The sequence below is a fragment of the Onthophagus taurus genome, chromosome 7 (genome assembly GCF_036711975.1).
Source record: "Onthophagus taurus isolate NC chromosome 7, IU_Otau_3.0, whole genome shotgun sequence".
In the NCBI taxonomy this organism is placed as follows: Eukaryota; Metazoa; Arthropoda; class Insecta; order Coleoptera; family Scarabaeidae; genus Onthophagus; species Onthophagus taurus.
This window is the reverse complement of record NC_091972.1, coordinates 33,022,573-33,050,245: the sequence shown is the minus strand read 5'-3', so window position 1 is coordinate 33,050,245 and position 27,673 is coordinate 33,022,573. Positions and strand designations below refer to the sequence as shown.

Here is a 27,673-nt window from a genome sequence, read left to right as displayed (position 1 = left end):
CGAAGTTATGTAAAATATTTTATTATATTGTTTATTTATATATTGTGGGTGAAAATTATTTATAATAAACCAAAATGACAGTTTCCTTAAGTGAGAATAAAGCAACTATATGTATTACAAACGTGGAGGATGTAAAAAGCAACATATTTCAAATTTAACGCTTTTTACAACAACATGGTTTTTATCTCAACACTAAAAAACTATAAGTAAGAATGATGTTAATAAAAATCGTTCATAATACATCACCAAGACATAATTCATAAACAATTTCATCCTAGTTATTTAGCATTATTAGTTACAGACCATACAATCCCAAATCTCTACATTAATGTTTTTTGGATGAACATTTTCTATTATACCTAAAAAATTAGAAACGCTAGGAAAAAGTGTTCTGGGTAAAAATTATTTATAATAAACCAACATAACATTTTTCAAGTGGGAATAACCCAATTATAAGTATTACAAACCTGGGGGATGTAAAAAGCAACATATTTCAAATTTAACACTTTTAACAACAACATGGCTTTTATCTCAAAAAATAAAAACTATGGGTCAGAATGATATTAATAAAAATCGTCCATAATACATCACCAAGACATAATCCATGAACAATTTCATTCCAACTATTTCGTATTATTAGTTACAGACCATAAATTCCCCAATCTTTACATTAACGTTTTTTGGATGCATGTTTTCTATTATAACTGAAAAATTAGGAATGCTAGGAGAAAGTATTCTAGATGAAAATTATTTATAATAAACCAGCATAACATTTCCCTTAAGTGGGAATAACCCAACTATAAGTATTACAAATCTGAAGGATGTAAAAAGCAACATATTTTAAATTTAACACATTTAGCAACTACATGGTATTTATCTCAAAAATTAAAAACTATGCAGAAAAATGATAAGAATAATAATTTTTAATAGTACATTACCAAGATATAATCCACAAACAGTTTTGTTCCAAGTATTTCGTATTATTAGTTATAAGCCATAAATTCCCAAATCTTTACATTAACGTTTTTTGGATGAATATTTTCTATTATAACTGAAAAATTAGAAACACTAGGAGAAAGTGTTCTGGATGAAAATTATTTTTAATAAACCAACATAACATTTCCCTCAAGTGGGAATAAGCCAACTATAAGTATTACAAATGTGAAGGATGTAAAAAGCAAAATATTTAAAATTTAACACATTTAACAACAACATGGTGTTTATCTCACAAATTAAAAACTGTGGGTAAGAATGATATTAATAAAAATCGTTCATAATACATTAACAAGACACAATACATGAACAATTTCATCCCAACTATTTAGCATTATTAGTTACAGACCATAAATTCACAAATCTCTATATTAACGTTTTTTGGATGAACATTTTCTATTATAACTGAAAAATTAGAAACACGAGGAGAAAGTGTTGTGGATGAAAATTATTTATAATAAACCAACATAACATTTCCCTCAAATGGGAATAACCCAACTATAAGTATTACAAACCGGAAGGATGTAAAAAGCAAAATATTTCAAATTTAACACATTTAACAACAACATGGTTTCATGTCAAAAATTAAAAACTATGGATGGAAAGTTGATATTAATAAAAAATGTTCATAGTACATTACCAAGATATAATCTACAAACAATTTCATTTCAACTATTTCGTATTATTAGTTATATAGGCCATAAATTCCCAAATCTCTACATTAAGGTTTTTTGGATAAACATTTTCTATTATTACTGAAAAAATAGAAGTGCTTGCAGAAAGTGTTGTGGATGAAAATTATTTATAATAAACCAACATAACATTTCCCTCAAGTGGGAATAACCCAACTATAAGTATTACAAACCGGAAGGATGTAAAAAGCAAAATATTTCAAATTTAACACATTTAACAACAACATGGTTTCATGTCAAAAATTAAAAACTATGGATAAAAATGATATTAATAAAAAATATTCATAGTGCATTGCCAAGATATAATCCACAAATAATTTCATTCCAACTATTTCGTATTATTAGTTATAGGCCATTAATTCCCAAATCTCTACCTTAACGTTTTTTGGATGAATGTTTTCTATTGCAACTGAAAAATTAGAAACGCTAGGAGAATGTGTTCTGGATAAAAATTATTTATAATAAACCATCATAATATTTCCCTCAAGTGGGAATAACCCAACTATAAGTATTACAAACCTGAAGGATGAAAAAAGCAAAATATTCAAAATTTAACACATTTAACAACAACATGGTGTTTATCTCAAAAATTAAAAGCTGTTGATTCGAATAACCAAGCCATAAGAATACATAAACGATTTCTTTCCAACTATGTTGCATCTTTAGTGAAAAGCCATAAATTCCGCAAATTTTAATCTTGGCGTTTTTGAACAAAAAATTTCGTTATAACTCTAAAACTAGAAGTGCTCAAAAAATATTGTAGCTGAAAACTGTTTATAATAAACCTACTAAAGTATTTATAAACCAACTGTGGTTATTACTAACTTAGCAGGTTAAAAATTCGAAAAATTTCTACATTATCACATGCAATAAAAGTTGTAATAATTAAAGTTGTGAATGCGATTGATATTAATAAAGATTGATCATGATACACCACCAAGACATAATCTGCGGATTTTACAGAATTCATAATTTTCGGAAATGATACAGGACACTGAAATAAACATTACTCATTTCTCGGTGACAGGATAAACTAGAAATCTTCAATAACAATCTCTATTATAACAGTTAACTAATTCTTCTTCTGTATTAACAGGTGTCTCATAAACCAGTGGTTTAATATGACCCCAAATACAAAAATCAACTAAGGTCATACCTAAAATTTAATATCTGATTGTTTATTGTAATCTATTTATCTCAAGCTTTTACCAGAATTCTCCAAATCCTGGAATTATTATTATTATTTGACATAAGTATAATCGTGTAGCAATATGTGTAACATTATTACATTTCGAATTATAATAAAATCTAATTTTGAATTCACAGTTTCATGAGATATTATTAAAATATTTTAATAAAGTAAATTTTATTTAAATTATTATATTAAAGAAAATTGAAATAGAAAATACGTCTATAAATTATTTATGAAAGAACCATATTGTTGGTTATTGCTTTTATTAAAGCCACTGAAATTTTAATAGAAATATTTTCACGTATTACTTCCTACAAGATGACACCTGTAGAAGAAATTTATTGTTTCACGTCTGATGGTAATCCATAATCCGTTCTTGACGTTTCCACTATCCGTACTACTCGAGGTTTTTATTTGTATTCCTCTTCACGGCCGTTGAGAGGACGACAACGCAACGTTCTGGAATCGAGGGAATTTCCTTTTAAACTTGTTTCAACGCGGTCCGACAGACTTTATGGCATTATTACCGCTAGATGCACGCGAAATAGAATTATTACGTCCACCGTAAAAATTCCTCTTTTTAACGAACGTGGAATGTGAATAGGACGATCCGTGCAATAAAAGGAAAACTGAATTTTATCGGCTAAGTAGAAATTAGGTAATCTCGTTTTATGAATGAAGTTAGTTTCCATTGATTAGTATTGATTCTTATTTTTATTAACTACACGGAGCTAGTAAAACTTGAAAATGTAAGTTCTATTTTCTGGTAAAGCTTTTAAAAGTAATATTTTATTCTTTACTTGGGTTATGCCCCTGGGGTAGTTGCATGTTTCTTTTTAATATAAAATAGCATTATATTATATTATACCTAGTATTCTTTTAACATTATAATTTTTTAATTTCATATATTTCTTTATGAATATATTTTTTATAAGTACTTAATTAATTTTATTTGTTTGAAGTGTAAAATCTAAACAAGTCAAAATCAACATGATTTGCAAACCTTGTAATTCCTAAAAAAGCAGTCAAAGCAAAGATCAAAGCGTTGTGTTTTTGGAAGATCATGCATATGGCCAACAAGCATCGGAGAATCATATTTGTTGTTTCAAAAGTTAATAAGAAATTTTTCTTCTTGGATGAGGAAATATTACAAGTTTTTTCATTACACTTAATCATACACTTAAGCTAATCAGGAGGTGAGATGTTGCGAAGGAAAAGTTTTAAATCATCAGCATACATTAAGCACTAATCATCATTAATAAAAAGTATTAATTAATAAAGGACCAAGATGAAATAAACCACCAGGTATCATTTCTGAGAAGAGCAACTAACATTAAACATGTTATTTAAACAAATAACATTCGCGTTCCTTTTACTATAAAATTTTATGAAACTGAAACTGATAAAACTTGATTTTATTTGCAAACAAACGTGGACGAAAACATGCAGTTGTAGAAAACCCATTCATAACATTGTGACGTCGACTATCCACGCAAAATTAAAGAAATCGCAAAATGAATTTGTAACCATTTGTTGATCAGCAATCCCAAAAAAATGTCTACCATGAAAAAATGACGAGAGAAGTTTTCGAACAGTAAATTATTTGATGTTTTAGATAATTTAAGACAAAATTTAGTTATTGTTGTGGATATTTATTACTTTATACCATAGCATTTTATGAAAAATGTAATTAATATGTTACAAAAATTGTTTTCTAAAAACAGAAACAGTAACCTTTTGTTACTATTACTATTACTATGCTTCTCCAAACTGCTTTCTACTTATAAAAAATTAATTAAGGGTTTAATTTCGATCATAATTAAGGCAATTTGATCTAAGAATTTATTTATTAGCGAATTAATATCATGAAAGGTTAAAATGAAACGTACGAAGTTAAACGGTAACAGGTAACGGTAATAAAATTTCGGGATAAACCATGTTGGACATAACCTTGAAAACAGACAAATCCAAATATGAAAAAATATACAGAATGTTCCATTTAAAGAAAGAAAGTAGGTGGCGACTTCCGGTATAACCGGAGTGGTAAAAATCTGAAAATATTTTAGTCGAAGAGAACGCAATTGATAATACTTAAATCTGAATTCTCAAATTTATATTTTGGCCAGAACTCCAGAAACGTCTTATGACCGGTCTCGCTGAGACAGCCTGTATATCATTCTCCATGTTCATGAGATTGTTATGTTACACACAGTGATGGGCGCTGGGTAAATACCCAAAGAGTGAGTGATACCAGTAAAAATATATGAGATGCCAAAAAAAATGAAGAGGAAGATGAGGACGTTGAAGACGAGGAATTGTCAACAATCAAAGACGTATTATCATTAGACGAATCTGTCGTAATTTAGATTAGATCAAGTTAGTATGATTACTATCATCAAGCAACCCTCTGCGGCCATTGTTGGACATAGTAGGACCTCCCCTATTCTGTTCCATTCGATTCTATTCTGTGCTATCTGAATCCAATTGTTGGTCATTCTTTTGACGTTTACTTCGTCTCTTCGCTCGCGGTCTCCACTCAAGCAACCGTTTTGTCCACTGCTCATTCTTCATTCGCGCGACATGACCCGCCCAGTTCCACTTAAGCTTTGCCACAATGTTGACATCATGTTGACACATCATTTACGTCAGTTCTTTTTCATAGGTTTTCATTTCGTATGTAGTCCCTCAGAGTTAGACCCAGGATCGACCTCTCCATCTATCTTTGCGTTACTTGGACCCTCCTGGCAGTGGCTACCGTTAATGTTAAAGTTTCGGAGCCTTATGTTATAACCGGAAACACGCATTGATTGAAAGCCTTTCTTGGCCTTTTCTCTTGAAGATGAGAAAATGAGTTCTCACGAACCTCATAACCAAGATATACATAGCTGTCAACCCTCTCAATCTTATTATCGTCAATGTTGATGTTAGAGCTGGGAACAAGATTTATCATAAATTTTGATCCTAAATCTCCTCGTTGATATTTAGCCCGACTCTTGCACACACCTCCTTTAAGTCTTTCAGCATTAGTTTAATCTCTCCAAGGCTATCCGATATAACAACTATATCGTCCGTGTAGCGCAAATTACTTAAGCATTTGCAATCAATGTTTATGCCTTTTTGGGTCCAATCCAGTTGTTTAAATGCACTCTGAGGACTGTGATGAACAATTTGGGTTCAACAGTGTATCGTCTTGTTTTCCTCACAATCAGTATTTTACTACTTCTACTCTCTTCAGTACTTTAATGCAATTATACCGTCATTGTAGCATTCTTGTAGATGTTATAAATAAGTTTGGTATATCGATAATCGACGCTGCATTCTTGAAGTGCTTGCAAAACTGCCATCAACTCAATTTAAATTAAATTTTATAAATACCTCTAAATACCTATCTTGGGTAAATACCCCCGGGTATATATCCAGGAAATTTACCCTTGAAAATAAATACCCGGGTATTTAACAACACTGGTTACACATGTAGTTAGCTGCGGAGAACTCGAACGTTTTGACAATAACGCAATAAAACTTGTTCGCAGGTGTCAGATGTTCGTTTATGAAACATTGTGTAGACACGTCCTCAATATATAGGTCAGAAATTGAACCAGGGGACCTCTATCCCTTCTTTAGCTTTACGTAGCAAGAAGTTTCAAATGTGTCAAGATGTAGCTTAAAAATCGTGGGATAGTAACCGTACAAAGTTGTGATTTTGTTTGTAAGATCCAAACATTTTGTGTGATTCCATAATATTTTAATTGATTAGCCTACGCTTTAGAGCGAAACCCCTAACTTTACCCGTAAATTAACAGGTTTTCTGTATTACTTAATCCCTCCTTGTAGCAAGCGCTGGAAGTTTCGGTAATCACGTTAATTGCAAGATTTTTACTTTAAGCATAATCTACTTTCCCTGTTGAAACTCATTCGTTCCTTTGTACTCAAATCAATTATTGTTGACCGAATTTAAATATTCTCTTCTCTTTATCTTATAATTTACGCATCTACTGATGTGATTGTCTCTGCTAGAACCATTGCCAATTGGTTTATTTTTGGCAATTGGATCAAAAGCATACAATTAAAACATTGACTGGCCGTAACAAAATCTCTAACTGTACATGGCCTATCGTTGTAGACTCACTTGCTTTCTAATAATCATCTACGAGTTTTACCAGTGACCTTTATGATGACATGATTCACATACATGATTTGGATTTAAATAATCAACACTGTGTTCTGCTGAAATGGGACGTTGTTATCATGCGGAGTTGGATACGAGAAAAATAAAATGTAAGTATAAGCGTTATAATGAAAATCGTTCAAACAATGTATTTCACTTTATTAACTTTCTCGCTGTTGTTGAACCATATAAAACGATAATCAAATCGTTTCAACAAATGTCCCATAAAAGCATACTGAATTTTAAAAGGAAATTCGCACCAGTTTTGATTATAGATTTGATATAAATGAAATATTTTGTGTAGTATGAAAACACAACTTGCCATGGCAGACATGGGTGAGATCTGCTATGAAATGTTTCTAAAATGTTTTAATTTAAAATAACAGTTTATGAATAGAGTTTATCGTTGAAGCATTGCAAACAATACGGTGGAGAACCTACTATACTTCAATTTTTTTCACAAAATTTATGTGCTAGTAGTCAAAGGTGGAGCTGTAGATTATAAAGATTGAGTTACAGACATCGAAAGTGAAGGTGTAAACGGAGAAGATTGATTTAAATGAGTGGGCATATTATCAGATGGTTGTAAAACTGCCAATTGATTCGGAATTCATTTTTTACCTTCATACGTTTTGACGTTACTGTGGCGTAAAGAAATTTTGAGTTGTTCAGACCTGTTTCCAAAAGTAACTCAATTGCTATCTTCGTATCGTCACTTCAATTGATGCTTTCTAATTGATCTTTTCAAAAGTCATAATAGGGCCGTTAACGTCAATCGATTAGAAAGACCGTCTTTCAAAAAATCGATAATGTAAATTAAATTAGACGGATTAGTAACGTTTTCACGTTCGAAAATTGTTTAATTTTTGCAATAATTAATGTAAAAGTTTAAAATTCCCCACCCCTGATTCATTGTGACGTTTTAAGAAGAAAGAAATCACAGACGTGATTTCTCTCCCGTTTTCTTCTGTTTTCTTCTAGCGCATAAGATTCGTAGCATTGTCTCTCTCTAGGAATTTTATTGATTTTTATACGCTCCAATCATACGCTCAAATCTGAGTGACGCGCTACTGAATTCGCGGCCTGTAATTTCAAACTTTATTATTTTTTTTTTGGAAAAACTAAGCCTCAGAATCAAAAATTAAAAAATATGGGGTCAATCAATTTTAAAAAACTTTCGAATAAGCCAATAAAAAAAAAATAGTTAACGGCCCTATTACACTATTACAGACTTTGGTTTTAGCGAAGATTTCTTCCCATTATTTATGAGGTTTCATTAGAATGATAAATACATAGAATAAGGAAATCGCATTTGTCTTTCTATTTTGAAATTGTAATTCCTTTCTTATTTTCTAGAGTTTATTTTTGAGCACTTTTTGATTTTTTTACTGATGATGTGTATTGGGTTACCCCTAAAGCTTATCCGAATTTTCCACAAAATTTTTAGTATGCAATTTCACGTGGTAAAGATATTTGCCAAACTCGTCAGTCTAACAGTGAAGAGTTTTCACCTACGTATACGTTTCCTCTACATATCTGAATTACATTCAATTCTAGAGTCGAAATTTCCCATGGAAAGGGTTTCTGCGAAAATCGCTGCAACTACCAGAGCTCTTCATGTAATTAATTGGAAAGGTAACAAACACACTTCTCGTAGGTTGTTACAACAGCTTTCCAAATCTTCTCAATTTGAGATTTTATACCAGACATCAGAATTGTTTAGATTTCACGTGGCATAGACATTCATCAAGGGGTTTCTTCCGGCTATTGCTTACGCTTTTATATATTTTATTTGGATAGACGTTTGAAAGAATAAAGATACAGTTTTCAACGAGTTACTGTATAGAAAACATGTAGATGCGCAAGCTTGGGTATCATTCATCATCAGCGGAGTATCTAGATAGCCTTTAACTTCAACTTTTTAGCGATAAAAGTCCAGTCCTAAAGTCCGGTTACATCTAGAGAAGTTTCGGCAATGCAGTCGCAGTTTTGCTCGCGTGATATAGTTTTGTCTTGATTTAGCGTGAATGCAAATTCACAAAGCAGAAGATCGGATAAGATTAAATTTTATAGATCAGGGATTTGTGGTCTGTAACCAACAATCTCGGAAAATAGACTTAAAATGTGCAAGAAGATATACCGAATGTGACTACAACCTCACTTTGACAATGAAAAATTTAAGCCTTTCTGAAAAGTGTTCCTATGATGCTCAGTAGTGGATTAAGGTAATGATTCGATATGAACATGTGCTTGTCATGCAATATAAGATGTAGTTAATGAAACCACGCGTCACCCATCAATGATAACAACGTCATAACCGTGTAGTCTTAACAGACGATAAGAAGTAATACTTGAAGATAACTTTCAACTTGTTATGTCTAAAATTTGTGCCAAAAGCTGACTGAACATTTCTACGTAAGATATGAGAATTTCAAATTCATTTCCGGCTCCCCGGTTTTCTCTTCATAGCGAAGTAACTGAAAAAAGTATCCGATTTTTGAGGACGCCGTTAACTTTGTCCACTTTGCGATTATTTTTCTCAAAGACTATCGACGCAAATATTTCAATTTTAAACAGGTGGTAGCCCGTTGTGTTCTTAATGAGGGCTATATTTTATTATTTTGTTATCAGTTCTTCCATGTTATGTCTTTCTAATTTTTGTATAGCAATTTAAGCGAATTGTAAATTAACAGGAAACAGAAGTAAGCCATGGAGGAAGCCGGATTCCGTTCAATACGGCTGGTGTGTGTTCCAGACTGGACGTCGCGCCTTTATTTTACCTACATAAAGAAGTAAAGACGCGACATCCGGTCTGGAACACACATTTCTTTATGTAGGTAAAATAAAGGCGCGACGTCCAGTCTGGGACACACATCCGCACCATCTTTTCCAATTACATATACGAAGAAATATTCAGTGATCACAACAAACTCAAAATTTAAAACTTTATTAAAACTGTATTTGAAACTTTATTGCATGATAATATTCGATATAACGTTTAAATTGAATCGCGAACTATTGAAATAAATTTGTTATTTTGAATAAAAATAATTTTATTAACACGAACACGATTGCATTCATTCAATCATTGCATTAATAATATCCACTCTCGGTATTGAAAATCCTAAAGAAATATGATTGGTTAGCCGGAATTGCAAAAAACGCACTTGGTTTACAAAAAATGATAAATTCTCTGCACAAAGCTTCGAATACCCCGACACCACCTGTCGCACGTTCCAATCAATACTTATCGAGAATTCTCAATTGTACAATCAATCACGAAGTTTGCAAAGTGCGTAAATTGAATTTGCCCTTTCAAGGGACGGCCAGTTAATCAGACTCCACTGTTGTTTGCTTTGCGCAATCATTTATGTAAACTATTCATTATTATTGGAATTTGATATTCTGTTTACTTTTATATTTGGTGTTTTTTATTAAACTGGGAAGCACTTTAAAATTAATTAAATAATTTATTATCACTTTTGAAGTGTAAGCTTTTTGATTTTCACCATAATAATAATAGCTATCTCTACCGACTATTGATTTTTCAATATTTAAATTTTTCGAAGTTTGCCGAAAAAACAGTTTCCCTCTAGATTTACATTTCAAACTAAAGCACCGTGTTGAACTTTTCACATCCTGCCGTAGGTATATTTTTCTTCGATTTCATCTTATTTCCATTTTAATTTTTTTGATTTACTAAAGCAATTTTTATCCACTTAAAATTTGCCATTTTTATGGGGGCATAAATTAAAAAGTTTCTGAATGGAAATTTAACATTTTTTCCACAACAAGAAAAGTTAAACTGAGAAAATCCTTCTATTGGAATGTATTGATTTACAGAGTTGGGCACAGTTGGTGGTCAAAAGCGGTAAAGCCCGCACCGTATCGATACGAACTGTTGCAGGTCAGGATCATAAAACAGCATTAGACGTCGCAATTGTGGAGGTACCATTGAAAATCGATGTGCTTCTTTTCCTGTCACGGTGTGTGTTTCAGATCCCTATTTTATTACTATACCAGGGTTATATAACGCTATAAACACTGAAAAGTAACGAGTGAAATCGGAACATTTTTATGAAGAATTATTTTTTAAACAACATTTTTACTATTGTAAGAGGTAAATGAAATTTGATGAATAGTTTGAATGAAATTTAAGATTGAAATGTAAGTTTATGAAACTAGATATAAATGCGATTTTATTCGGTTGTAAATCTCAGCCAATTCGAATGGTTTGTAAGGAATCACACTAAACTACCTTTTCGCCGACTGATCACAGAGTTTCAATCTTGTCAATGTCCGTATCCATTTGAAATCCAATGCAACGTGCTTTTATTTCAACGTCCAAACCACATTCTACTCGAAAACTTTTCTCTTTTATCGATTATCTCATGTTCCAGTTGGTTTTATTACCAACTACTTTTCGTTCTACGATTAAATTTTTTACATCTCCGTTTCTGTTCATTAATAACCAAGATAAAAAAGTGACTCATTTTCTACTATATTTAAAGAGAGCCAGTGGAAAATGGGAAAACTGAGAGAAGAATCGTATTTCGTAAAAAATGTCGGTCATTCTTTTTTGTTCCGGTTCCCCTCTTTACGTTATTTCATCGCTCTGTCTAAAAGCCGGATGGCAACGTCTCTTTGTCGCTGGAATCGACCTTCAACCCTTAAACGAACTGCGGCGAAATCCTTTTGAACTATGGCTTTTGCTCTGCCATTTCCACTGCCTCATTTAATTAGGCACCTTTTGCTATGTAAGGTCGTGGTTACATTTCCAACGCTTGTTATAATTTTTTACATTTAATTTGGAGGTGTAGTAAGCAAATTTGAATGTCAAAGTCTCAATAGCTTTAGAAATGTCTTATTCATAAGAGATCTTTAGCTTTCTAAGAAACCTATGGGTTATATAGCCTTTATAGGCTTTTCGAACTTTGATAATTTTTTTTATTTACGTTTGGCAATACCAATTCGTTTTAGAAAAGATTTGCCAACAAAACGAGAAAGAGAAGAGAGGGATATTATCGGACAACGTGTGTGGGAGTACAATAAATGTCGTCGGAAAAAATCCCATTATTGTCCCACCTTTGGTCTTTTCAGAGCCGAAATATGCCTCGTTAGGGAATAATTTATTTCATACGAGATTTTACCAGTTGAAAAATCTTCTCGATGAGTTAAAACGAGGGAAACCTTGAACAAAAGGAAGGTCTAAAACGGAAGGGTGAGTGCTCGTAATGCCCAAACTTCCATTTCATCTAATAAATATTGAATTGTTTCTTTCCAACCGCAAACAAAGTACTTAGGTTTAGATTTACCAGGTTCACGAGTTGTTTAATATTTTAATAACTAAAAGTCGAAGAGTAAGTATCAATATAAAGGGAACGTGAGGAACTTACAAATGGGTTTATGATTGCTTTGCTGTGTATTATAATAAACGGTCAGTTGACGCAAGAAAAGAAATGGAGTGTCAACTCAAGAAATATAGAAAGCTTTTAAAGTTCCTATATTTCCTTCAAAATGATTTCTGGGGCGTGTGAGAGATTGAAAATCGATTCAGTTTTTTATCAAACGCAATAAAGTAAAAAATTTACTTTATATCAGAATTTTTGTTCTTATGGAATTGTGCCACAAGTTAAAATGTTAGAATTACAGAAATAGAGACAAATATACACAAGACTATTTTACATATAAACACCGTTAAAAGAATTTTATGTCCGAAAGTAATCGTGTAATTAACTGTTAGTGCTGCTTTGTATTGTTAAAACAAGAGTTTTAAATCAGTTGCATTTCCATCTTCGTTTGCATACCAATTACTGCGAGATTTAAGAAGTTAATTGTATCTAGTGAATGAATTTCATTTAAATACGTTTCTTTTATTCGAGTTAAAAGGTTTTCTTTAAAATTCTCGATTATAAAGTTAGCCGTTATTCTAATTTCTGTTAAAATACAGGATGTTACATTTTTAATATAAATTTTGTACCCTAAAATTCGAGGGTTCACGTATAAAATTAAAAAGTGTTATTCAAAAAATTATTTATGTTCAACATTCTCACTCCATATGAAGGGTTATTTCTCAAAGACCGAGTGTATAAAGGATGCCCCAGTGTATAAAAAAGGTAACCCATGAATAGTTAGTTGGGTTCAAACCTCATTTTATATAAAGGTAATTTTTTCGAAATTATATGTGTAGCAAACTTTTCGTTAACGTTATTTGAAACCAGTAATATATTTTAACATATATTTTTGTTTACAGTACATTTGTGTACAAAACTAATTCAAAAACGTTAACAAAAAAAATGGTTTAATAAATATCGTGAGTACTACAATAGTACTTCGAATATTAATCAGTTGCCAATACATGTCTGTTTTATATTTAATATCTTTTTAATCCAGATATTGAATTATTGAATCAAAAAATTATAGAATCAAGGATCATGTTCCATAGTCTAGCTACTTGATCTGAAAATACAGTTTAAATTTTGATGATTTGTAGCTAGCAATAAAGAACTAACACTTCAATGTAAAGCATATTGAGGTGGTTAAAGTTAGTTCTAAACTATATTTTATTAACCAGGTAAAGAGGCCACACATGATATAACACTATAGATAGAGCAAACTGAGATTATACAAAATCTTTATCGCATGTTTAACCATCCTCAAGTAAAAAGGCTATATGAGATATTATTTCTGCTCGCGATGCGTTAAATAAAACACCAAACCAGTTTAGACCAAACACAATGCGACAATAATTAAAATGCCAGAGAACTAGTGAGTCATAAGGATGTCGCTACAATTCACAAGAAATACTGCCAATATCTGCAATTATACAAAGCCCCTTCAACGAGCCACAAAGTCCTAATAAAAAGGAATCACACATGATCAATAAAAGATAGCTGTGAAAAGATTTGGATATTTCTGCATTTCCTTCACAACATTTAGAAACTTTCTGTAATATTTGAAAACTGAAAAAATCTTTAGATATTTCTGGTTGTCTATGGAAATTCCTTAAAACTTTGAAATGTAAAAATCCTCATGTTGTAAATCTTTACAAATATCAAGAACATCATTGAAACTTCATTGAAATATTTGGAAAATCTCCGGAAATTCTAGAAAATCTTGCTTGAAAATGTTGAATATTTGTTTGAAATCTTCTAAAATTTTAATTTATTTAAGAATCATCGGGAAATAATGGGAAATATCAGAAATTCTCTAATATAATCGAAAATCCTTATAAATGCTCTGGTTATCCATTGAAATTCTTTGAAATCTCGGAATATTGTTAGAAATGCCTGGATAATTTCAAAAATTCTGAATAATATAGGATTTCTAAAAACCTTTGGATTTTTCTAGATATATTAATTAATCTAAAGGTATTTGAACATATTCGGTAATTTCTGCAGACGTTCTGAGATTTTGAAATATTCACGGAATATATCTAAAGATTTGAAATGATATCAAAAAATTTCAAAAGTTTTTCTGAGGTTCTATTTGAAAGGAGTTGCAAAGGATTAGTAAATATTTCAAAGAAGTTTTAGAGATTAATCAAATACATTTTAGAGTTTCCCAGTATTTACAAAAAATATCCGCAAATATTTAACGGTTTTCTAGTATTTTCAAATATTTCCAGAAGATTTCTTAAGTATTTCTGAGATTTCTAGCACTTTTTTAAATATTTGGAAGGCATTGCAACGAATTAGTAAATATTTCAAACAAGATTTAGAGAATTAACAAACATAACGTTAAAGTTTTTTGCTGTTTCCAAGTGTTGCTAGAAGATATCAAAGATATTTGAAGATCCCGCAGATTTGTCAAGATAACAAAAAATTTCTAAAAATTTTCTGAAGATTCCTAATTATTTCTTAAAATGTTCAAAAATAGCTAGAAACGTCTAAAAAGTGTTCTTGTTTCCAAACATTTCCGGAACATATTTAAGGATTTCCTAGGATTTTCAAAATAATTTCATGTATTTACCCTTTAGACATCTTCTGGAAATACTTGGAATATCGAGATAATATGTAGAAATGTTGGGATGTTTTTTAATATTCTCTAAAATTTCTTTGAAATATTTACTAATTTTTTAAAACTGTTTTTAAATATTTGAAAAACCACCAGAAAATCTTTTAAATGTTCTGGAAATACATGGATACTTCAGAAGAACTTTTAACATTTTTGAATATTCTTGCAGATCATTAGAAATATTCAAAGAATACCTTAAATCTCCACAAAATCTATAGAAATTTGCAATGATACTTAAAAATATATTATTAAACTACTCTGCTTTAGATGTTTCTGGATATCTTTAAAAATCTTCTGTTAATACTTGTAGTCTACAAACAACAATTAGAAACTTTGGGATATCATATGACATTTTCTAAAACTTCTTTGACATATTTACTAATCTTTTGCAACTTCTTTTAAATATTTGAAGTACCAAAAACAACAGAAAATCTGTAGACATTTTCTGGAAATATTTGCATTGCATTACATTACATAAATTACATATCGGGTAGGTGGACCAACCAACCTTGCACCGCGGCCCTAAGGATCTATTGTATCCCGATAGTTAACGTTATCAGATTTCACCATGCAGTCCAATACTCTTAACGTACATTAATACCTTGCTCGGTAAAAAAAATCATTCAGATCTTTTAGGGAGATAAGCTGCGATCCAAAAATCGAGAAGAAATCAGTGGCATAAAAGATGCTCAACCGTCTCCTCGTCCTCCGCACATAGTCGGCATTCAACATCGTCGGCTAGGGCCAACAAGTTGAGGTGTGTTTTTTATTGGCAGTGCCTAGTAAAGACACCCATTAGAACTTTAATGCTGCTACGAGCAACTCTAACAGCTTAAACACCTTAGCATGTCTCATTCCAGGAGAACTGGTCCACAGTAGGCGAAGCCTCTCTTCAGCCCACAGTCCAAACCTATGTTTGGCCATAAATAAATATTAGATAAATACTTGCATACCACCGACAAACTTTTAAATTTTTGATACCATTGCAAATCTTTAGAAGAATTCTTTTGAAATTTCCTGATATCTTCAAATACCTCTAGATAACGTCTGGCAATACTTAGAAACACCAGAAATATCTGTTAAACATTTATTTAAAACATTTAAAAAAGTTCCAGAAATCACAAATGTGCTGGAAATACTTAGATACTCCAAACTTGTAATTTGAGGATACTTCCGCAAACCTATAGAAAATCTTTGGAAATTTTTGATTATATTGGCAAATACATGAAATTGCCCCGTTATCTTTAGAAAAATTTATAATCATTCAAGCAACTACAAACTTCAATAATAATCAATCTCCCATGGGAGCAATTTTTTGTTTCAACCTTGGAAAACATTGAAAGTTTCGTAATAGGCCGCAATTCTTTAAGAACCTTCACAGGTTTTGGATATAGCGTTATCAGACCATACTTCCAAGGGTTCTTTCATTAATTAATTTATTTTTTTTGAGATTCTTATGGATTAATCCAAAACACGACTCCAAATCTCGCACAGTTTCATTCACAAACCGTTCAGGATTATCGTTAAACATTATTATCCCTTCAGTTATGATTTTGAACCCTTTATCTATTTTTCATTGAACTGGTTACGTGCAGTTTAGAATTAATTCTGCTAAACGGAACAGGGGATAGGAACCTGCAGTTTCAATATATGATAGAGTGATAGAGTATTCCGCTTTGGGTGATTAGTTGGTATCTTACCTTGTCGTAACGTTTAACAAGTTTTGTTGTTTAATTAGGTGAACGATGCTACAATTATTTTTGTAAAATCAACTAAAATGTATCCCGTGTAAAACCACATATCGATTAATACATCTGTCATTGTTTATTGACCAAAAAATTATGGAACAAACGGAAAGCTGATTGGTGTGAGTCAAAACGGTTCTAAGCAACTAAAAGTATCTATAGAATATTTAATGTGAATGAAAGAATTTAAAAAAAATGACGTGTTAAAAAGATTCAATCAGGTTAGAAGCTGGGAGAAGTTGATTGATGTAATTCAAAATATTTCTAATTGATTCAAAATATGTCTAAAACGCTCAACAAGGATGAAAGTTGATTTTGATGTTTTTTGAAAGTGATTAAAGGTACTAAGAAATTGAAAAAGTTGGTGGTTTGACATTGTGATAACATAAAGAGTATAAAGAGAAGAATATTAAAGAGGATGTTTTCTAGACAACTCAAAGAATTCGGAATCTAAGAAACACTGGTTAGTGTGAATCAAAATGGTTCTAATAGAGTAAAAGCATCTGTAGAATACTTAATGTGGATAAAATCTTGTTGGTGTGTGTCAAAACGATACCAATCGATTGGAAACACTTTGAGATTATTTGATGAAGGTAAGATAAGTTAATAATATTAAAGGGGATTTGCTAGAAATAAATTGCTAGTAAATTGTTGATATCTTCCAATTCAGTATCAATTAGAAAGCGAGACATTTTGAGCGACCGATGCTTATTAAATAGGTTAACTAAACTGGTATTGTTAGGTGAATTTGACCGATAACATGTGTACTGTGTGTACTAATGATGATAAGTACTCATAGCACATCAGGAAGGACACATCACGCCAGGATACTATCTAGTGGTGTTTTTTTAGATAATATTTAGTTGTTTAATTGTTATCATTTCACATTGGTTTTAACTTAACACTTTCATAACAAAATATAGTCTTGACAAATGCTATTAACTCTGATCAAATGTAATAGTATGTAATGTACAAATTGTAATAGAAACTTCCAATGGATATTTAATTACATAATACTCAACTCAGCCGAGATAAGCCCCGGAAGCGAAATATTTTTGTTTCTAAATGTATCACATTACATGTATATTTTGTATATACATGTAATACCAAATAATTTTGAGTAAACATTATATTAATTTTAAAAGTAAAAATCTCGTATAATAACATCAGTAAACCACACTATGTAGTTAAAATTTTACAAATTCAAAATAATTTTAATAATTTCAATTTAACTCAATATGTAATAAGTTATTCATTTCTGCAACGTTTTAGTTTTGAATTCTCCTTATAATACCGATGCAGGTGCTGTTGAAAATTAATTCCATTCAGAACACCTTCGGCGTTTAGCATTGCGAACTTTCCCGATAAGAGGAGAGCAATAAAGCTCTTGTTCATCGATTATGGCTTATCTCTTCACCGACTGCTGTACATGTCGAACTACGTGACATTAATGTTAACTACGGTTAAAAAGGGTGAAATAAATTTAAAAAAAACTAAATCGATGAAATCTGTTCAATATGACCAACGTTTCTATAAGTTATTTATTCGTTTGAAGTTATTTTAGTTCTGAAACTATATTAATTTAAATTGAAAACTAAATAATTTATGTACCCACGTGTTATGTATAAGAGCAAAACCCTTAAAATTTATGTAAATTTGTGTTTGCTCATGTAAAAGGGCGTAGAGAAGATTCGCTTATTCGCTTATTTAACTCATTTCGTTGAATGCGTTAGGCCGAGGTTTTGTTTGAATTACGTAAATATGGATACAAAATCTTCACGTTTAGCATAAAAGGATTGGCTGTGTTATTCAAAATAACTCACATTATATCCCGGTTGGTTTTCATTACATAAAAACATTGAAATCTTATACAACATTTTAAGCTAAATTTTATTACTTTCTTTTAAAATCATCTTTTACCACTCTTATAGAGAAATGGATGGTTGAGTTAGTAGTATAAAAAAAGATTATTATAATAAATACATACCTGAGCTTTGCATGGATGGGGGCCACCTTGAAATTCAATGGTACCGTACGCATCGGTTGGTTCTGATTTTGTATGTTTGGATGGAAGCCAAATGTCGTTTGCCGAAACCGTCGAATCGAAGGTAAGGGCGGCGTGATCGCTTGTCGAGCGACCACAAGAGCATCTGGAATTTCAATCAACAATATTAATTATAGATTTCAGCGATGAAATTAGTTGTAAATGAGAATTTAATTATTATTAACAAGATATACTTCGTAACATTGAAATGATTTCTTAATTATTGTAATGTAATAAATAGGGTTTTATTGATTCAAATGAATCTACGCTTTAGTTTAAATCCCTCGTTTAATTGTGAGTCTTAGAACAGTTGACATGTTAAATTGAAATTTCCTTCTAATGAGGGGTGGATTAAATTTAAGTTTCTCGTCTTTTTACGTGGCTCTACTGATAGATTAACAAAGGAGACAACATATTCACTAATGAGAGAGATGTAATGAAACCCAAAGATATTACCTAAATCAATTTGTCAGGGTGAGTATAGTTAGATCAGACCTTGCAACCTTTCTTTATTCAATTTAGAACAACATGAAGCTTTAGCCATTACATTTAGCCAGGATTAAATAAGCATAAGATTATGAATGATGAATAAGAGCATTTAAATTTTTTAATGCAGCATTTCTCTACCATCTAGCATTTGTTAATTAATATCTCATCATAATTTTCAACGTGGTCATACAATAATAATGTATTTTGACACTAAAGCTTCGCTACGACCAAAAAATACAAGCCTTATAAATTACCAAGAAAGCTGCATTGACAAAATTACATTTGAAGTTTATTTATGTTCACTTTTACGTCATTAAATCAAGTAGTTATGGTTAATTGCAACCTAAATTTTGTTCAGATGCTATACATAAAGTGGAAGATATACTTTCAGTGAATCTATTAATTACAGACGAGTTTCACTCGAGTCGATTCTTTATTGCGATCGAATCTATCATGAATGTGCAAACTATTTGCATGATAAATGCAATTCATAGTATTAAATATGCACAGCAGTAAATTTATGGGTGGTTCCGAAAATAAAAATAACAAAATATTCCCAAGAGTATTTAAATTTTGGGTTGACTAACGCTGAAGTAAATAAAAAAGAAAGGCTTATATTTGTCATTTGCTCGAATATGTTATACTTTAAATCCTAAGAATTTTGCAATTTTAAATTAAGATTATTTCTACCTGGGGAGAGGGTGTAGGCCTTTGGTTGCATTGGTGAAACATCTGTGAATGTGGTTAGACTCTGGGGTGCATGTGGTAAATTGCAAGGGATTGGTGCATTTGGATATACGGAATATAGTTCGCTAATGGTGACGAATTGGCGGAGAAACTCAGGTTCGTGCGCGTGAAAGTGCGTCAGAAATAGTATTGCTAAGTACAGTAATAAAGATTATTAGAGTTATTAGAAGATTTACATAATACTAAAACCAAAATAGAACAGTTCAAAATTTTGAAAGTTGCAGAAGCGGCATGTGGAGTGGTTCGGTTCGGTTGAATATTTTTAGGCATCTTGTACTGGAAGTCGTATATTGAATACTTTGGAGATTGATACATGTGGAGACAATCCAAACAATACTCGTAATTTTGGTGGTGTTTCCGCCCAGAAAAAAGTCCAAATGAAGTAAGCATTGCTTAGAAGGGAAGCTCCATAAGGAATTGTTATAGAATTTTTATGTCAAGTGTTACAGCTTACACATTTATACGGAGAACATTACAGCCTGCCCCTAAGTACACGATGTACTATACAAAAAACTAAAGAATATCTGCACAAAAGGAAAAGATTTTAGGAAAGGAAATGGGATACGGATCATAAGTGATGTGTAAAAGGTATATATGAGCGTGAGTGAAAGAATAACTACAATGAAGGAAACTCCAAAAACGTGAACTTAGCCTATCGGAATAATTGAGGAAAAATTAAATGAAGAAAAAGTATTTCAGAACAAACTGAGTAAACTAAATAAACTAATAGAAGAATCCGAACGGTGAAAGAAAAAGCACAAATTTGGCGAGTTGAAATAGCTTGAAAATGTTGAATCAAGCAAATGTATCAATGAAACGTCAACCAGAAAGGTATTCAGGTGCAAAGCGAAAGGTGACATGTACTCAAACAGTGAGTATGAGGATAGTACCAAAGGAAGAGGAAAGAAGTTAAAAGCGAATAGTGGGCCGAAACAGTTAAAGGAAACGAAGGAAAAATAAGCGGAAGGTCGAACCGGAAGAACGAGCAGCTTTTGTACTATTTTAACGATTAAAATTAATTTTAAATAAGCAATAGAGAGGAATACGGGATTGTAAAAGAAAAACTATAGGGTAATGTTATAAAGATGAAAAGTGGAGGAAGAATTTTGAAAGAAGTATCTATGATGAATTTATCTTTATGTTTAGAAAGCAACAACAAAGACAGGAACAAAAAACAAGAAGATACAATGATCAACTTAAAATGAAACATTAAAAATGATAGCGAAGTAGGGATTAAAAGTGTTCAAGAAATGGAAGGTATTAAAATTGCTTCGAAGGAGAGAGAAGATGTTAGCTATTAAATTCCTTGGAACATATCGATCCAACTATAGTGGAAGAATGAGTATGTGAGATCTTCTCATCTAAACTATTTCTTTAGTTATCTTGGTACAATAAATTCTCTCAAAAGTCTTTCAATGTTCTGTGAACATCGAGATGAGCAAAAAGTTCTGCTGGAATAGTTTGTTGTTAAAAAATGTTGTTCTCCATGTTATTCAAATGAAGGTATTATAATTAATCATTTCGAAGATATTCTGTATCTGCAACTACCATAGCTACCTTATTATTAGGAAGTAATTCTGAAAATAAATTCTGGAACACACAAACAATTTGTCTTCAAATGAGATGCTAAACAAATATAAATTAGACATTTAATAAAGACAATGCAAAAATTGGAATACATTAGCTTCGCTCATTTCTAAGAAGAATACTATCTTAGAGTATAACAAAATCAGAAAGAGTTATCACATAATATTTGATTTATTCGAAGATTATGTTATATTACTAATGATTTAATTTAAAAATACAGCAAATACATATAGACTCGACGAAAGTGGCTTGAACTTAAATAGCAGATTCGGTTACGTGATGGCAGTAAAATGTTCGAAAACTATGATATTACGTCAAAAGGAAAGGTGGAAACAATACCTATAATGATGAGCTGCATACTTTGATGGGACAGGCCACAGCTTTAATAATGAAAGAGAAAAATAAAGAAAAGCCGAATATAAAGGTGGAAAGTCATCCGTATCTGTTATTTATATGTCTCAGAAATCGGCGGTGTATATTACAACCTACATTTTTTATTTTTGGATAAAAGATTACTTTTTATCCAGGATGGATTCCATGTACTTATTGTATTTGATGGTTACCTTCCCCAATAATAAAATTGGAGTTTGCGGAAAATCAATAAATTATTTTATTGTTTACTATCACAATCTTTTTAGCATTTTTGTCATTGAATACTTTTTATTATAATGGATAATTCTATAGAAATGAAACCAAACAGATATGTAAGTAAACTTGTTCTTGGAAAAATATTAGGTGAAGTTCAAGGGGTGATTAATATACATATATTATATATAAATAATGCATAATTGAGCAAGTAGACTACGAGAATATCAATTACAACAATATTGCCTTCTTCTAGGTCGTGCATATCCTGAAGTTTGCCCTTTGGTCGGAAGTTGTGCGCACCTGTCAGATCGCCTAATGCGGATCTTGTTGTGCCTACGCGCTTGCATTGCTGCTGATTGGCCAATTTTTATTTACATCACATCAATAATCTGTAAAATTGATATAAATACGTCATCTTTAATGAGCCAAAAAAATTTCAACTTGAATTCTTTTGGCTATACAATGTAAAAGTTTCGGAGTGAATTTCCACATTAACGGATGCAACCATTCATCACTATTCCATGATTTCACATACAAGCAGCGTTCGAGAAACTCATCATAGAGATAAGTCTTGATTAATGGGTTTTCATTTCTCTAAAAACTATAAGTTGGTGGATTTCAGTGGGGATAATTATGAAGTGTGCCAGTGGCTTCGGCCATACACAAATTGCTTCAGTTTTCTGAATAGTTTCGTTGTGGTTTCTCATCCGTGAAACTTTTATGATAGTACGCAACACAATTTTTTTCTTTATATGTTCCACAGACTCGAAATGTTTTCGGATAGGAAAGCCACAGAACCTGGTTAGTTCAACGATAACTTTGTTAGTACATTTTACAATACCTTTACTATTTTTTTATATTTCAGAGTTTTGTTTCCATTCGGTTCACAACAGAATCCACATACACTTTTTATTTACTACCAAGAAAGACTTCATAAGGAGTATTAATAGGGATTTACATCTAAAATGCCTTGAACGTATTATCGCATATAAACCTTATGTAATCGTATCGTCACTTTCCAACCTTGCTTAACTTTCGCTGTGATTAATAGTTTTCTTAGTGTTGCTCATACCTTCATGGTACTTCAACTATCAACAGATACACTTTTCTTTTTATTCCATACATTACAAGCTTGACAGCTACTATTTAGTGTTTATTGTACTATCAAGCAATTTCTTTATATATTTCCAATGAGTGTACTCATCCGGAATAAAGATTTTCTATCCATTTTAAAGTAATGTGAGTAACATATGTAAATGTTTAAATAACACTTGTGAATTAAGAAAACAAACCGTATGCGCATTTTATAGAGAGATACATAGGTAAGTATTGGTATAAAGCCTACGAGCAAAATAATATTTCTTTTTATTTTTCTACTTATTTCTTGCAAGACATTTCTGTATAGAATTATAGGTAACAAAAAACCGGCAAAACATTTATGCATGAATTCATGCTCACCTTCCGAATTGTCGAGGTTTATAATGAACGGAGGAAGATCTTTAACGTGATTTAAACAATTGCTCCAATCTGCTGCTGTACAATTTTGTAAAACAGTATGCTACACGTTAAAACACATCTTCGTTTAGAAGGAAATGGTTAAATTGTTGATAAATTTATTATAGTAGCTCTTGCAATGGACCCAAACCAGTTTCATTTGATTATGCAAACAACTATAAGCAAATCGCAAATCTTCAATATTATTCTGTAGAAGATTTTGTTGCAAAAGATGAACTTTTGCTGTTCATAAACATTTATATTATGCTCAATTAAAAATGTATTAACACATTTTTCTTTGTTAATCGACTGTAGTTTTTTCTTTGATAACTGAATGATGTGGCGCATTATCCATTATCACCACATTTTTGTCAGGTAAATTTTGCACTGCTAGAATTAGATTTGCGTTGTCCTAGATGTAAAAGATTTGGGTGTGCATCGTTTTGTTTTAATCCTTGTTAGTATTCTTGCTATTAAAATGTAAGGGGCAATTTTCCAAAAAGCTACCTCTGTAACCTATATACAGTAAACCCGTCTCTTTCATATTTTATCGTAACGTTAATCGTACGTTTATCATCGTCTTTTACCCATCTACGTAATTTAGAAATATTCTCATATATCCAAATTTCGTTTAAAAATTCAAATTTTACATCATCCTCCATATAAATATTTTAATTATTTCTTTTCATTAAAATTTTTCGACTGTTATTTTTATTTGTATTTGAAACCCATGTTTCGAATTACTGCATATAATAAAGATCGTGAACCAGTGAATTCGTGTTATCTTTTTGCAAAATCACAACAGTTTGTGTCAGCTAACTGCTATCATTTTTACAATAAATTGGCAGGTATTACAGAAAAAAAACATAATATACGTTTCCACTAACTTATTCGGTATTCGGAATTAAAATTTTTTCTCCCTTGGTGAATTCTCACCGAAATGAAGCTTTATAATGCTCTTTTTTGTGTCAAAGCCACGGAAAAAAATCCTGATGGCGCGTTTTAATGTCTAACGATTTTGTGAATACTCAACGAAACCTCTTCGTTAAATCTAAACGAAAATTTCACAAATATGCTAAATAATGTAGCTATAGTGCGTACCCAGGGCCGCGCTGAGGGTTGGTGGCGTCTATGAAAAATTTTATTGTTGTGGGTTATGCTAAGATTAAAAAATCTAATGAGGTAAACCAAAAATCTATTGAAAAATATTAGGTAACAATTATTTAGGTACGTAACAAGCCATTAAAGTGTTTGTTTACGGATGCAGCAAGATTTTTTTTCTTGTGTGCGCCGGACACATTGCACTCGTGGATGGCGTGGCCCTGTCCATACCACGAATAACGCAAATAACTAATCGATTTTCGTTATTACTTTTTGCATGCGGTACAGATATTATGCTTATAAATTGACGTACATTAGAGTGAAATGGCCCCTAATAAATACGTCTGCTCACCAGACGTATTATTATTAGAACCACCTAAAGAATCGTCGTTTTAAGGTTTTTCCATTCACTCTATTAACTCATTTCAAAGTTGAAATCACCATATCGCATTCTTTTTTTAGTCGTTTGAATTACAAAATTACTGATCACACCAACATTCGTATAAAAGTATTAAACAATCGAAACACATACACGTTTCAACGTTGATAAAAGGAATATAATTTCGTATTGGAATAGAAAAAGGTCAGCTATACTAAAGTTATTGTAAAAATAAATTCAACGTGGGGTTACCCGTAAACCCTGTTTTCTAGGGTTAAGCTAAGCCTCATGTTCAAATCTTATTTCATACAGTTTTAAGCAATGAGTAAATCGAGATACTTGTAGTGGGGATTATATCTCAGAACTAATGATAACGATAGTAAAGATTTTAATAAAAAAGAAATCGCTTTAAAATCATGCAAGAAAAAACTGCAGTAACTACCATGTAATGCGCATTTAAAACTTTTGTAAATAAATAAAAACCCAGTGAACGCAGGATTAATACGGCACGATTCTACTAAAGCAGTTATTTATCATTCTTCAGGTAAGTTACATTACTGTTGCTTCCTCTACTCTTACACTCACTCTCCATCTATCACCCACTGGTGTTATTTCATAATGCGGTGTTTTGTTTAGTTGTAAGTTACTGAACAATCTAATACTTATAATTATAAAATGAAAACTTAAATGTCCCAATGTTTCGTGGAAAAGAAAAAAATAGACCCTTCTAGAGCAGGTTGGACTAGGAAGTATAATTTTTGTCTCCCTGGTAGGAAATTTTTTGCTAGAAATACGAAGACACTAGAACTTTTTGATCGCGAAAAAGACTTCCTTATCTAGCTGGATTGAAAAAAAGTCATCATATGAATCATGCAGAATTGTGGACCGATGATAGTACCGCCCCTCACTGTTGTATCAGGAGGTTTTACACATTATTACATGCAACGAGATTTGATGAGCAGATATCAGCGTAAAGAAATTTGGCCCCAATAAGAAAACAATTCCACGAATTCGTGGACCGTTGTAAACCAAAGTACCTACCACATTGGTGAATATACAACGGTCGATGAAATACTAAAGGCTATCAGAGGTCGCTGTAGGTTTTGTCTTGGAACTCCTTATACTTCGAATTTAGAAATATGTGCTGGGAAACAGACAGATGGGCCATATAAATTGGACCATAGTGCAGCAAGCGTAGTAAAGAGAATTATCGCTCATAGGTATATGCAACACAGGCTGAAATGTCACTATGGACAACTATTTTATTTCGGTGCCTTCGAACTTTTAGCAAATCACAATACAACCGTTATTGCTACATTACGAAAATATAAACGAGAAATAAAACCCGAAAGCTGACATCAGGCTTGTCCAAAGCAGTATGTTTGCTTTTTGATCGGAATATGTTCTGGTTTTCTATGTACCAAAAGAAGAGATGATTAGAGATGATTAAATTTTACAATCTTACAAAAGGGGCAGTTGATGACATCGATGAAATGAAAGGTTTATATTTAGTTTTGAAAGTTAGTTGTCGTTGTCCTCTAACAATTTACATTTTGATGGTAAATGTTGGTGTTGTAAATACACCACCGTGATACAATTTACAAAGCAAACAACAGCGGTATTATCAAAGAACGATGTTTATACCAGAAAGAAATGGCCCTGTCATTAATGAAGACAAGATCTTATAATCGTTCGAGTATCCAAAATCACTCAATCAATTTGTGAACTGTGTGCTAGATTTTTCTACGTGTGCCCTCGTAGAAGAAACAGAAAAATAGAGTTGCAGTTCTTGTAGGGAATCGATTTGTTCAGAAACAGCACTCATATTTGCCCTAATCTGAGACTTCAGAAGAAAATAAGTCTTTATGATAGGATTGTGATATGCATTATATTATGTTGTATTCTTTATGATGTACATTTACACGAGCAAAAATAAATGCATTTTAAAATTTTGTTCCATCGAGATTGATTTTTCCTTTCGATGGATTGTTTGGCTTTCTTGCCAATAATAATGTTTAATGAATTCATTATTTTTGAAGTGCTTCATTAAACAAACTAGCCGCAATATAAACCTATCGTATATTTTCAAGTCGTAATGTAGGTGCTTTACTAAACGGTCTGATGCAGTTAATTTAACGAAAAGTGAGCTCCAAGAAAAGGGGATATGTACCGAGTGATAAGTATTTAGAATTTCACTTTAATATTTTACTATCACACTATCAAAAAATGTTTTGAGTTCCAAATGTATTTCCCCCCTTAAGGTTTTACATTTTGTAGTAGATATAGTAAATAAATGTTGAGTTTAGCTTTTTGTTAAAAGGTAATTTTTTACTCTTAATAAATATTCAAATATTAAAGTTGTAAAAGTGGTCGGATAACTCTTAGAAAGAGTTAGCTAAATCTAAAATTATTTTAAGGCCAGCTGTATGTATTTTATG

At 31.6% G+C, this 27,673-nt stretch overlaps 1 protein-coding gene across 13 annotated transcripts in view; it reads right to left on the bottom strand.

Moving 5' to 3' along the window:
- Positions 1–27,673, bottom strand: part of LOC111416378 (transient receptor potential cation channel, subfamily M) — a 233,971-nt gene that overhangs the window by 48,220 nt on the left and 158,078 nt on the right. For all 13 annotated transcript variants that reach the window (XM_071197974.1, XM_071197980.1, XM_071197983.1 and 10 more), the window contains one exon: positions 18,794–18,956. In XM_071197974.1, the coding sequence (XP_071054075.1) occupies positions 18,794–18,956 (163 nt within the window). The remainder of the gene's footprint in view (positions 1–18,793; positions 18,957–27,673) is intronic.